Below are 13,855 nucleotides of genomic sequence, written 5' to 3'. Positions count from 1 at the left end.
TACATATATATATATATATAGCATGATGTCATTCGAATTTGTTCTTTTCTTCCAAAAAAAAAAAAGCAATAACAACAACGATTTTCAAGTGGACACGATTATCAGGCAAAACAATTGAAACTGGACACCGTAAGTGAGAGTTCGATCTAGATAAGGACCCCAAACACTTGAATCCAGTGGCGACTTTGGCGACAAGGAGCACCCACACAAAACGAGTATGGATCGTATATATGTACCAAACCTAACATATATAATATAATCGCACGTTTACCTGATAATAAATATTGCTAACACACACACGCACACACACATTATATGTATTAACACTCCATCATCATTAGGTTTAAATCTAATCATTACCAAATTCGGAAATACTTTCTTAGTTAAGTACCTAAAAATCTTGGCTAATGGCTGAATATGGCTGATTAGTTTTTATTCCATCGAATTGGTTGGTTGAAAGGTTTTTCTTTATATCTAAGTATTTCGATTGGGAGTCCCATGCTGAAACATTCAATCGATGTCTGTTAAGAAATTAAAAAAATCCATATAAATATCAATTTTATATTTCTTATCAATAATATAAATTAGAACTTAATATAAATGTGAATTACCAATGACAATGACAATTCAAGAGGTATCTCTCTGGCATGACTTGATGTCATACGCGTTCCTAATTGACGTCATTGATGGTGAACAATAAATACTCGGGTAGCTGCCTATATCTCTCTATCAATCTTAAGATTGCCAAAAAAAAAAAGAAGAAAAATGAAGATTTTTAACAGAATTCAAACTGATTGTACTATTTACAGGCAAAATCACTTTCTCTATTGCATATTTTGGGGAGTTAGTGGCGTGATTTGTCGACGAATAGAAGCTACATGTAAGTAAATGTCCCAAAATGCCATTATGAAGCAATTAAACACTTTGGTGACCCCGACGTGTTGCTCAGAAAATCACTTTCCATATTGGGTTTTCTTTATTTATTTATGCAAATGATCTAAGGGCATAAAGCAATTACAAATTTTGGTGACCCCTACGTGTTAGTTATGTGTCCTGTTGCATACTTTGTGGGGCAATGGCTAAACTAATTTTAGTTTGGAGTTGGTGACCCCGATGTGCTAATTGTGTAATTAAAACAAATTCATTTTGATCTTAATATTTTGAATATGTAAGTCTGAATTTTACAGTTTTCATAGAATTGTTCTGTAGAATTGCAACAAACAGTAATGATCCCAATACGTTTGACATTTCATAAATATGTAGTTATAGTGTGTCTTCTCTTAAATTGTCTCTTATCCAAATGCGTATATTGCGTCAAATTCACTTAATTTTGACTTAATCATCGGTACGTATTTGAAATTAGTTTAAAACACTTTAAACCAATACTCATCATTTAGAAATTCGGTCGATGGTGGCAAATGTTTGTTTGTTTCCCTTTTTTTTTTTTTTTTTTTAATTTGCATCTTTGTTCAAGTAGGAATATTCCCCCTCAATGTCGCACACTCGCTTTGTAGTTTGAATCATCTCCATGGCACAGGAAACAATCAAGAAAACGGCATAGGTGGTAAGCGAGATCCATCCAACGACCTTGCCCAAAACGAATTTGGTTGCTGCAAAGGTCAAATAGAGTAGAAAAGCCGTTACCAGCAGCAAAGCTGTGGTTATGGTTAAACTCTTTGAATTGATGACAACAGCGCTTCCAGAGATCAAGCATTTAAGTAGCCATGGCAGACCCAGACAGATGAAGATATCAAAGGTATTGGAGCCGATCGCATTACAAATGGCCATCGAACCATAGCCTAAAATTTAAAAACAAAACTAATGACATCAAATATGTCAGAGAGACGCAGATAATGCCGTGTTTTACCCTTTTTGGTAACTATGTACGATGAAACAACTTCCGGCACACTGGTTCCAGCGGCCAGAACTGTGAGACCCATGATGGAATCGGGAATGCCAATGTTATAACCCACAATGGTGAGAAACCAAGACACCAGATACGATATCACACTGATCCATATCACGGCCACCAGCATGCTAATAAAATATATCGTACGCACACTGGGCGTGGTGCAGGCCAGTATGAATACGGCTGGGTATTGGATTGCCCACCATACCTTCTTTACCCAACTGTCCTCCGGATCGGGCTTCTTGCAAACATGATCACGAAATGTCAAAAGTGGTTGTTCTTCGCGTGTCATTGGATCTTCATCCATCAAATCTTGTTCCTCTTCGAGTGCTAAAAAAATTATGTGTTAATTGGTAATAAGTTTTCTCTCCTTCTCTCTCTCTCTCTCTCTTTCTCTCTTTCTCTCTTGTAACTGTTACTCACTTCGACAGCAGGATTGAAGTTTCCGATCAAATATCAGCATTATCAAATATATCGTATATAATATTAACAAAGTTGCAGATTCATACCAAGTAACCAAAGAGTCCCATAGCACACCAGTTAAGGTTAATATGGATATAACATACCAAGCGGTATCCCGGGTTATTGGCCACCAGTCCAATTGAGCTGTCTGCAATATGTAATTAAAATTTGTAAGGAAACGCAGATGATGCTGAATTGAAGAAGCAATTTAAAAGCCAATCGCCCATACCACTCCAGTGAAAATTCCACAAACGGCAGAAATGGCCAAGACATTGAAAACCGATGAGCCAACAATTGTGCCCACACCAATATCGCCTTGGGTGACAAATGTGCCCACAAAAGCAACAAAAAGTTCGGGTGCTGAGGTGGCAGCAGCCAGGAAAGTGGCCCCAGCCACATCATATGTCAATCGGAGACCTAGTAACATGTTAAATGCCTTAAGCCCCATTCACACGAATGGCATATGCAGAATGATATTGGACTTACTGTAACATAATCTCTCCATAGTTGGTACTAGGTAATCATCACATACAATGGCAAGAAATACAAACAGGTACATACTAAGAAAAAAGCAAATGACTGTCGATAAAATGCTTTTCTTTCGCATTAAATTGGGAAACTCTAAGATTGCCGGCACTGAACAATTTAGTTCCTCATCGTCGCTTCGAAAGTCCAAATGATCTGATGTGAATTTAATATTAATGTTTGCTCACTTCAAAAAGAAAAGGACCAATATATTACTTACCGAAACCATGGTCTCTGAGAAGCCTCTGCAAATTGGTATCACCACCAAAATACATAATTCGGGAATATTCAATGTCCACCCAAACAATAAACTAAAATCCTACAGGGAATTTTGATATATGTATATGGTCAACGTAAGGCAAGTGAATTAATTTTGTTAACTAACAGATTTGTCAATTCAATGGTCTAAAAGTTATCACAAAGCCATGTTGATTTTTTATTTTGTGTTTATCTAGGCAACCCTAAAAGCTAAGGCAGTGTGCCTTAAAATCGAAGGTATAAGTTGTTGGATTTTCTGATTTTAAAAAGAAATGTTTCGCTGTCCATTAAATACCAGCAAGCATGGGAATTTCCAAGCGTTAACGATAATACGCTTTCGATAACATGTGCATACCGTTATGTTGATTTATCGATATCAAAACAAGCTGCTCACTTATCGATCTTTCAAAGGCCCATGATCTGACTTTTGCTGAAAACATAGGAAACAATGAAACCCTTTCACCCATTATTCCCTTAAATGGATCATAATGACATATAAGTATGTGTTGATGATGGCGCATGGAAGATTTGGCCTGTTTTGGGGGCGTGTCTTTTTTGTTAAATCTCATATATTAATCGTATAAATACATTATTGAATTTGTTTGGTTTTGGTTTTTGTTTTGTTGATGTTTGTTTGGTTTGTCTTCTTTTTGATCACCGCGCTTCTGCTTCTGCGACCGAATGTCGTGGAAAAAGTCTACTTTAATAATAGTAATAGTAATAATAATAATAATAATAGTAATAAAAAAAAGTATTATTACAATAACAGCATAACGTATAACGTAACTCAACTACCAAGGTAGATAGAGGATAGAACAGAAAATACATATTAATTAATTAAAACGACGACTGCACTTAGATTTTTTTTTGTTTGTTTTTGTTTTTTTTTTGTGGGTATTTTTTGTTGTTGGGAATTGTTGGAAAATTTTTTAATGGATTTTTTTTTTTTTTTTTTTTTTCTTTTCTTTGATTTCATCGCATGCAAATCTAAATTTGGAGTTTTTGGAACATATTTTTTTGGTTTTTTGTGTGTGGAAATTTGAGTCCATTCCCATTAATCATTTCGATTGCACTCATGATCGTCCGCAGGTGGGCAAATTGACGCGGAAGAACACATTTAGTTCGATGAGTGAGGCGAATACCATGAAAACCAAATACATGACCAGGCACGCGGTGCCCACCTTTTTGTCCAGCTTGAACTTATTTGTCGAGAATGTCAGATAGAGCAGAAATAGCGTGGACAGTAATGTAATGGCCGAATATTCCAATCCGGCGGAATTGATGGCCACGTAATTCTGACCCGGCTGTATGGGAAAGTAAACGGACTTGATTAGCCAGGGCACTCCAAGGCATAGAAGTATATCGAATGTATTCGATCCAATTGAATTGCAAATGCCCATCGATCCGTGACCTATAAAACGCGAAAAAAAACCCGTTAATTGAAGACATAAACGGGATATCCATAGGGAAACCTACCGCGTTTCGCCACAATCACACTGGAAACGGCCTCGGGAACACTTGTTCCGGCGGCCAAAAAAGTAATTCCCATCACTGAATCGGGTATCTTAAGTGTATCACCTGCATAAACAAAAAACATTTAAGTATTTTTAAGCTACAAAAAATTTCAAGAGAGAGAGAAACAAATTTTTCTTTTAAAGGGTCATCGATTTGATTTCGAATCGTAAAATCACATTAAAGACAAAAAGAAAGGGAAGGGTGTCGTATACGTAATGTAGCATGACGTATACGACATGTGTCGCAATCTAATGGACTTGGGAACTTACCAATTATGGTTATCATCCACGCTACGACATAAGACAGCGATCCGATCCAGACAATGCACATGATGAAGGTCAATGGAAAGATTCTATTATTTTTGGCTTTCCTGCAATCGGGTATGGCTATGCGAAATAGTAGATGTATGGGCCATATAATGAGCCAAGTAAACTGGGCAAAGCAACTCTTGTCCTTGGGATATTTAAGCAGGGAATAGCCCTCTTCCTGTTGTTCGGGTATAGCGATGACATCGGTTGCTTGCTGCTGGGCCTCAGCATCGGCATTGTCAATTGAGGCGGAGATAGATGGAATTGCGCCTCCACCCCCCGTCACCTATACCACCACCACCGCCTCCCCCATCGGCACTTGCTGCTGGTGGAGATGTTGATGTTGTTGTTGCTGTTGCCACTTTGGCTTGATCATTATTGAGACCACCATTCAATTGTATACTAGCCATATTCTGACATATCCGATTATCGGCAAGCTCTAAAAAGTGCCCAAATAATGAGAGATTACAATAAAAATTTCGTATCCTTTTTTTTTACCTGGGTCCTTTTCATTACTATTTTTTGTGTGTATACTGCAGTTGGATGATCGACTGCGAGAACGTGCCTGCTTAACGCCACCTGTGTGAGAAAATTTATCAAATTTCTGATCATTTACTATCACAAAGAACACAAAAAGCAACTTTACCTTTGGCGCACTTTTGAAACGATTTATCGAAATACATAACTGCCAAATAGACAGCATAGAGTGATACCAAAATTAATGCCTCATACCACTCGACACGCTCGTCATGCATCACACAGATGAGTATGGCCACAGTTACTCCATAGGCGATGCTGTCTCGCGTTAATGGCCACCAATCCAATGGTATAGTCTATAAAAATCAAGTTCAAATCAGACAGGGTTTCTCTCTCTACCTCCATGTTGAGGTACTTGCCATTCCAGCTCCAATGCCGCAACAGGCGGCCACTGCCAAAATATTAAAAACCGCCGAGCCCACAATGGTGCCAACACCGATGTCACCCTCTGTGATAAATGTGCCTATCACATTGACAAACAACTCGGGGGCCGATGTGGCTGCAGCCATAAATGTGGCCCCCGCCACATCGTTGGACATGTTGAGTGCTATAAACATTGGAAAAAGGATCACAAATTGTATCACAGAATGAAGCAGAAGAGAGAGTGTACTCGACATTACCTGCACATATTTTCTCAACTGCTGGCACAAAGTACTCATCACATACTACTGCTAATGCTACAAATAAATATAAACTGGCTATAACATGAAGTACAACAGCACCGGACTGTCTTTGCGCCTCCGAGAATAGATCTCTGGGGAAATCATCAATGGCGGGCAGAGTACAATTTGCATCTGTAATTTCATATTAAAAAGTTATCAATTTTATTGCCATCTTTTAGGCGCACATTTTACGATATTCAAAGAAACTTTACCTACTTAGTAATTTTTAGTCTTAAGCTAATTCGTTTAAAAATTAATATTTATTTAAAAAAAACGGTGAGTTCTTATTAATATCTCTATATTAGTATAAATATTACCAGTGTCAAACTTTTGAAACATATTTTTTTGGTATCTTATTCTCTCAGAAGTATTGTGGGAGCATTTGCGCCCTGAAGTATGCAATAGACAATATAGAATAGTAAAGAATTCACATTTGTGTGCAAGAAGAAAAAATAGTTCTCAATGCTTATAAACAAGGCTTACAGAAGGTACAGTAAGTACTTTTCCAGACTATTGCCTACATTAGAGGGCAAAATTTTAAAATCCTGAATCCTAGGCGGATGCTTGATCCTTACAATATGTAAATATTGAAAATTGGAAACGAATGTAAAAAATAAGACTATTTACTTTACTTTTTGATAGCAGTTATCACTTGAGAAGGCTTATGAAGAACGAAAGGGAGAATACTTGGACGAATATTCTTCTAAACCTCAAGGACTTGTTTTATTCCATACGCACATTTGGTTGGAATATAAAACAGCTTTTAAGTTGATGAATTTTTCACATTTTTCTAAAATTTTTAAATTTCAGACATTGTTCTGCAGAAATCTATAATAAATATTATTTACATTTATTACAAAAACTGCTGCAAATCTTGGCAAGGTTTTTGAGTTTATATAGTAGTCAAAAAGCGCTTAAAATTCAACAATATTTATGTAAGTTGTTTAGAAATTAGCTGTCATTCAATCAATAATTGAAAAACAAACCGAATCATCTCAATTAGAGTAAAACTAATAAAAAGGGCAAGACATTTAACACACAATAAACCAAACTAATTCAATTTTATAATTATGATATTCACACTACAGCCACATGCACACACACACACGCACACACACACACATAGATCATTGATAAGTGATCGGCTAATTGGGATTAATTGGTTATACGCACTTTTCATCTTTCGATACGTTTAAAAACACAAAATTTCCTCTAATAATAGCCACACAAGTTTATATTAATTTATTTATGTGCCACAAAATGTTCACAAACAAAAAACAAAAAATTAGAAAAAAAAAAAAAAAAAAAGAAATTATGCGCTTTTCTTTTTGCGTCAGTCTCAAGCGCCGCTAAAGAACTGAACCAGCGGTGCTGCAAGACCCGACGCAAGACTGGACAGATACCCCCAAAGACCCTACTGATGATGCCCGTAGCCAATCCAATCGTAAGCAAAAGCATCGAAACTTTACAAAATATACCAAAGAAACGACTTTTTAGTTACCCTGTAAATAAAAGTTCTTTGAAATATTTTCATGATCTTTTGTCCATATCTAAAGATCAATTAATAAATCATTTAAAATCTAGTTAATGTTTTAATGAATTATTGATTTTAATATAATAAGAGCCCTTGACATGCAGGGTATCAAGAATAAGAAATATTTACGAAATTTGAATTATAATTGCCTTCGATGACGATGGCTCTGATGACAATGGTGTCAAAGTACTTGATCATCGATCATCAAACTATCCAAATTTAGGATGTCGGGCAGAGGCTAGAGTGTGTGGCTCTTTGATACCGGAAACAATGGATATAAAGATGCTGTTGCTGACATCCAAATTGGATTGAAATAACCGACGCATGCTGTTTGTTCTAAAAACAGAAGCCCAATCAATATTTTCCAGCCGTTTAGACGATCAGACGATCAGTCAACCAGGCCGCCTAGTCACCAGTCAGAGTATCCAGAGCAGACTAGGGCAGCCCCCAGTCCCATTCGATTATAACAATTAAAAATAAAAATGGAGCTAAGAACAATAGCAATAACATTCAATTGGCGCTAAGGCGGCAAAAATATCTTGCCTTTGGTCTGCCACAGTCAAAAGAAACAAAAAACTGGATAATGATGTAGAGCCGGATTTAGGTAAGGGCATATGGGGCTACTGATCATTCAATAGTTAACATATACAAAAAAAAAACTTTCAATTCTATTTGCGGATTTCTTGTTCGGTCTTTAAGCTTGGAATCTGAATGTCTTATAACATTTCGAAAAACAATTGAGGTCAAAGTCGTTAGTAAATATTTCTTATGATGATCTTTCACACACACTTTTTTGCCTCAGATCACTTTCAATCTTATGCACTCTCACTCACTCCGACACCCTTTAAGGCGGGGGGGGTCAATTGAGTCAAACACACATTTTCTTGTTGACCAACCGACCAACAGACCAGCCCGCATAATGCCTTAATCAACATTTACTGGCTGGAGCTGGAGGTGAAGCTGGAGCTGGACCAGAAGCTGCAAACTGCAATTGCAGGGCATCGGTTGCCGCTGTTAATGATAATAAATTTACCATGGATAACAGCAAAAGAAAAAGAAAAAGAAAACATGAAATTCAATCACGGTAAAGTAAATTAAATTCACTTCAATTGAATGACAAACGCATAAACAGTAAAACTTCTACAATTGTCTGTAGATTGTGACTTTTACTTACATATATGTATATACATACACATATTATACATATATATACATATCGGTTTGGCTATAGCTTAGACAGTTGCATATCGTGTCAACTTAAGTTTATAATAATTAATATTTGTTAATGATGTCAAAAGAAGGGCCCATCAGGCAGATATTGGAAAAAAAACTATTATCAAACCTTTCTAATGATAATGAAACATTTCTACCTTTTTTATATACTTTACACATAAAGCTCTCGTAGGCTATATCAACATATACATATGTTATAGTGGTCTGATTGAAGCACTTTACAAACTAACAGACCTTCATACAACAGAAATTAGACAGGGTAAAGAAAGAGAATTAGTAATAGAATTTAGGTAATGTTTAAGCAATTAAAATCAATGGTGCATATAGTAAATATCGCTTTCGGGCCTTATACAAAAGTAAAATTCTCTCTAATTAACGGTACTTGCTAGCATTACTCATTCTTGCCAAGCATTCTAGTAATATTACGTATACGCCATGTTGTGCGTTGAAAACTCTTGTTTAAAAGACTTTTATTCTGCCGGTTTTTGCAGAGATGTCAGAATATATAGAATATCTAAATGATTTTATATGCCTTTATAGGTTTTGATATCAATAACACGTATACGCCTTGAGGTCTATGTGTTTTTACTTTGGTTTTTCTTTTGCAAAGCTTCTCAAATATGTCGACTGATCTATTGACTATACATGGTAGTATATATGTATATATTGCTTTATTTACTATTATATATATACATATACATTATTTTTTTGTACATAAAGTAAGCAAAATCAACGCCACAATGCGTTTTAATATGACTTTTGTATACCGTTTAAGTAAATCTCAGCTCAGTTTGGCTCCGCTTGTATATCTCTCAGTATTCAGATCCGCATCTGGCGCATCTATCTGTGTCTGTGTGTGTGCCAGCGTTTTATGAATGTGTGTGTGTGTGGGTATATATCATTGTAGTAAGTTAGACTTACTTGGCTAATCTATTATTTGTTTAACTTGCAAGTTTATGTGTACCTAAAGAATAATACCTAAATTTGAGATGAAACTAAAATATAATAAATGTTTAATAGATACATATATACAAACAGTTTGAGATATTTGTATATGTATGTACATATGTATATAGGAAATTTCTTTAGGCCTTAATTAGTTAAATTTTCAATTAATTTATTTTGACAGCTTTTGGCTTTGTCAGCTTTGATCTTGGCTTTATTTTAGTTTGTTTTTTTTGGTCTATTTAGATTTTAACGCTTGATTTGCTTAGCAATTTCTATTGAATTTTGATGAAATGTTTTTTTTTGTTTAGCTTAAAACTTTGTTTATTTCAGTTTGATTTGAACATCATCAAATTCAATAAATTGAGTTTTGAAAAAACAAACACACACACACACAACACAAACAACAACAACAACAACAACATTAAGCCGCATTGTACAAATGAAGTCATCTAGAAAAATTACAATTTTGCATGAAAAAAAAGACGAGAATAAAAAAAAAAAATTGATGGAAAGAACTAACTGAACAAATAAGCACAACAACAACAACAACAAACAAGAAGAGCGGCATTGTTGTTGTTGTTGCTGTATTTATTGCTGTTGTTGTTGTTGTGCATAGTAAATGTCATTAAGTTTCACTTAATGAGCCAATTTAGACAATTGATCCATATACTTTAGTTTACGCGCACACACAAGTACAGAGATGAAGAGGTCCATACACACACACACACACACACACAAACAAACACACATATGTAGATAGATATATGTATATGTATGTATGTATATATTTAGTATAATGTTTTCGTATAAGGAATTGAGCCAAAGGGGGGCAAGCTACCAAATAGAAAGATCTATTCCAGCCGACAACAATAAAATCTTAAGTTATATGTAGATACATATACATACATACATACATATACCGTATAGATATACGGTATATATGTACATATATGCATGACGTCACTAATTAAAGCACAATTTTACAATATTAATTGGAACACGCACAGCATTTTATGGCTTTACATCTCAACTTTTAAACCTTAATTAATTGGTTAATTCTTAAAAAAAAAAAAAAAAATACAATAAATTAAGGTATTCCTTATTAAATTTTTATTGATTTAGTTGCTGATTCCTCTTCTTTTATTATTATTTTTTTGTTTAATTGGAACTCAAGTCCTAGTTGAGTTGAAAGTTACTTCTAGGTTATGTTAGCTAGTTTATGTGCCTTTTTTTTTTTTTGCTTTTTCTTATTATAATTTTGTTGTATTATGTGATGTTATTATTATTATTTATTTTGGATTATGTACCCGTAGTGCTGCTAAGACCCCAATAGTCTTCCATTGCTGCACGGTGTTGTAGTGGTGATGGACACTCGTAAACTGCGCTGCGACGTTTATATGAAACGCAATCTCAATCTAGAATCTCGGATCACACGAAAAAAAACCAAAAAAAAAAAAAAAAGAAAGAAATATCTCAAATCTCAGTGTGTCCGTCCACACACTTCCTCCAGCACACACAAGCGCCTGCTTGCCTCTCCTGCTCTCCCTTCACCGTTGCGGGCGGATCCCACTTCAATATGGTGTTGATTTCGGTTCGTTTTTTTTCATTCCTTCTTCTAAGGCAAGCGGCAAAAGCGGCGACAACGACAGTAACGGTAACGGTGGCGGCTTAGCCTCACTTACTCACTTACACACACACACACACACAGAGAGATAGAGAGAGACGCGCGCGCGGTTGATTTAAAGAGCGGGACAAATATACATACATAATACATGGATTTCAATTGTGGGATTTACTGGAGATGTATCCACAGTGACACGATCACGACGAAGACGAGTATCAAATCGACGACGACGAGTCACACGCACACCCACACACACTTGTCCGTAGCCGAGTTGATGTCTCACTTAATGCATCTTAAGGCATAAATCAAGGGGCAATCATATAAAATAAAAAAAATAACAACTAACCACAAAAAAAAATACAAAAAATGAAAAAAAAATGATTTAAAAAAAAAAAAAGAAATGCCGACGCTTCTTCTTGTTAACCGACTTTTGACCTGACCACAATGACTTTTTCTCACTTGTCAACAAATTTGGCGCATTCTTTGCTTTGTTTTTATGAGTATTTCTTTTTTTGGTTTTTCGTTTGTTTATTTTTTATATTTTTTAAAAATTTATTAAGATTTAATGGGTTTTTTTTTGCGGGGTTTTTTTTTTTTTTTTTTGGGTCTTAGTTTCTTTAATAGATTTTCTTTCGGTTTTATTAAATTTGTTGTGGTTGTTTTTGCTGTTTTTCTTGTATTATTTGGTTTTTTTGTTTTTGGTATTGTCTTGTTGCCGCCGACGTTGACGTTAAACTGATAATTCTGATTCGGTGTTTGGAGCGCTTTAGGTCCAAAACCGTAGAACACATGAGAGCTGAGCTTGATTTTTTTGTCGTTTTATTTATTTTTGGTTTTTTTCTGTTTTTTCTGTTTTTTTTTTTTTTTGCTTTTTATTCTATAGAGGAACATTTGCAGTTGTATATAGGTACCATCCTCTATATATGTATGTACATACACTGGTGACAATGCGAGTATTGTGGTATATAGTATATATATATATATAGAAATGTACATACGTACGTATCTATATACAGTGGTGGTCAGCGTGTAAGCCCCTTTTTTTTTTTTTTTGATTTTAAATTTGATTTTCTCGGCTCCTAAGAAACTTAATGAAGAAATTTTTTCAGTTATTTGTTGGTTATTGTATTTAGAATCTGACACGTAATTATTGTCATTCCAGCTTTCGACGTTTTTTTTACAGGTGCGTTTGAAAAAAGCTCCCCCAAAATGTTTGACAATAGTTTAGCCCGGTCATTTCAAAATCTTTAATATTATAGTTAGACATGTGTATTCTTTGAAAAAGTTGTAGATCTAGGTAATCTAAGATAAACTGCATACCAAAAATTTTCATTTTAGCCCCAGTATTTATTTTGGGGTCTATCGAAATTTCGGGATTTTGTATGTAATTCTTGAGGTCTCTTTGTTTGGCGACGTTTTACGATACCAATTTAAACTTAAGTATTATTTTCTTATTCTAAGTATGAAAGTGAATTGAATTTCCCGTCAAATGATACATGTTTCATAAAAATCCGACAAAAATTAGATTGATTTCATCGCCCATACTTAAAAAAAGACTAGAACTAGCAAAATTTCCCACACATCCTCCGTCTCTTTCTTTGCACGCATGTATGGGAAATTTTGCTTACCTGGTTTTTTTTAAGTATGGGTGATGAAATCAATCTAATTTTTGTCGGATTTTTATGAAACATGTATCATTTGACGGGAAATTCAATTCACTTTCATACTTAGAATAAGAAAATAATACTTAAGTTTAAATTGGTATCGTAAAACGTCGCCAAACAAAGAGACCTCAAGAATTACATACAAAATCCCGAAATTTCGATAGACCCCAAAATAAATACTGGGGCTAAAATGAAAATTTTTGGTATGCAGTTTATCTTAGATTACCTAGATCTACAACTTTTTCAAAGAATACACATGTCTAACTATAATATTAAAGATTTTGAAATGACCGGGCTAAACTATTGTCAAACATTTTGGGGGAGCTTTTTTTTCAAACGCACCTGTAAAAAAACGTCGAAAGCTGGAATGACAATAATTACGTGTCAGATTCTAAATACAATAACCAACAAATAACTGAAAAAATTTCTTCATTAAGTTTCTTAGGAGCCGAAAAAATCAAATTTAAAATCAAAAAAAAAAAAGGGGCTTACACGCTGACCACCACTGTATGTATGTAGAGATATATTTGTATGACTTTTAACTAGACTATAGACTATGTGCCTAATACAAACATTCATACAAAAGCCGATTGCATGCCACACCAGAGAGAGAGAGAGATACTATGTGTATATGTGTATGAGTGTGTGTGTGTGTGTATAGGTGGGTGGGTGGCTG

At 35.0% G+C, this 13,855-nt stretch overlaps 2 protein-coding genes across 2 annotated transcripts; both read right to left on the bottom strand.

The window, feature by feature from the left end:
* Positions 1 to 1,144: 1,144 nt before the first annotated feature.
* LOC137586955 (sodium/potassium/calcium exchanger 5) lies at positions 1,145 to 3,308 on the bottom strand. Its single transcript, XM_068303163.1, has 6 exons — positions 3,117 to 3,308; positions 2,858 to 3,052; positions 2,601 to 2,788; positions 2,333 to 2,519; positions 1,868 to 2,239; positions 1,145 to 1,799 (listed from the first exon to the last, which is right to left on the bottom strand). The coding sequence occupies exons 1-6, from the start codon at positions 3,169 to 3,171 to the stop codon at positions 1,453 to 1,455; spliced, it is 1,344 nt and encodes a 447-aa protein (XP_068159264.1). The 5' UTR covers positions 3,172 to 3,308; the 3' UTR covers positions 1,145 to 1,452.
* Positions 3,309 to 3,703: 395 nt separating this feature from the next.
* zyd (sodium/potassium/calcium exchanger zydeco) lies at positions 3,704 to 12,293 on the bottom strand. The gene is given in 9 exon segments (XM_068302964.1): positions 3,704 to 4,565; positions 4,631 to 4,732; positions 4,939 to 5,261; positions 5,263 to 5,416; positions 5,476 to 5,556; positions 5,624 to 5,810; positions 5,874 to 6,061; positions 6,135 to 6,308; positions 11,199 to 12,293. Coding segments are annotated over 9 exon segments (1,581 nt in total). The 5' UTR covers positions 11,233 to 12,293; the 3' UTR covers positions 3,704 to 4,227.
* Positions 12,294 to 13,855: the final 1,562 nt, after the last annotated feature.

The sequence above is a fragment of the Drosophila tropicalis genome, unplaced genomic scaffold (assembly GCF_018151085.1).
Source record: "Drosophila tropicalis isolate 14030-0801.00 unplaced genomic scaffold, ASM1815108v1 contig_158, whole genome shotgun sequence".
Taxonomy (NCBI): domain Eukaryota; kingdom Metazoa; phylum Arthropoda; class Insecta; order Diptera; family Drosophilidae; genus Drosophila; species Drosophila tropicalis.
Note: the sequence above shows the minus strand (reverse complement) of the source record. Positions and strands in the feature narration are given on the sequence as shown.

Bases quoted from the DNA above. Each gene is read 5' to 3' on its own strand.
- LOC137586955 (XM_068303163.1), bottom strand. From the start codon at position 3,171: ATGTATTTTGGTGGTGATACCAATTTGCAGAGGCTTCTCAGAGACCAT. The intron at 2,789-2,857 runs GTAAGTCCAATA...ACATGTTACTAG, and splicing joins TATGGAGAGATTATGTTACA to GTCTCCGATTGACATATGAT. The intron at 1,800-1,867 runs GTAAAACACGGC...TTTAAATTTTAG, and splicing joins GTACATAGTTACCAAAAAGG to GCTATGGTTCGATGGCCATT.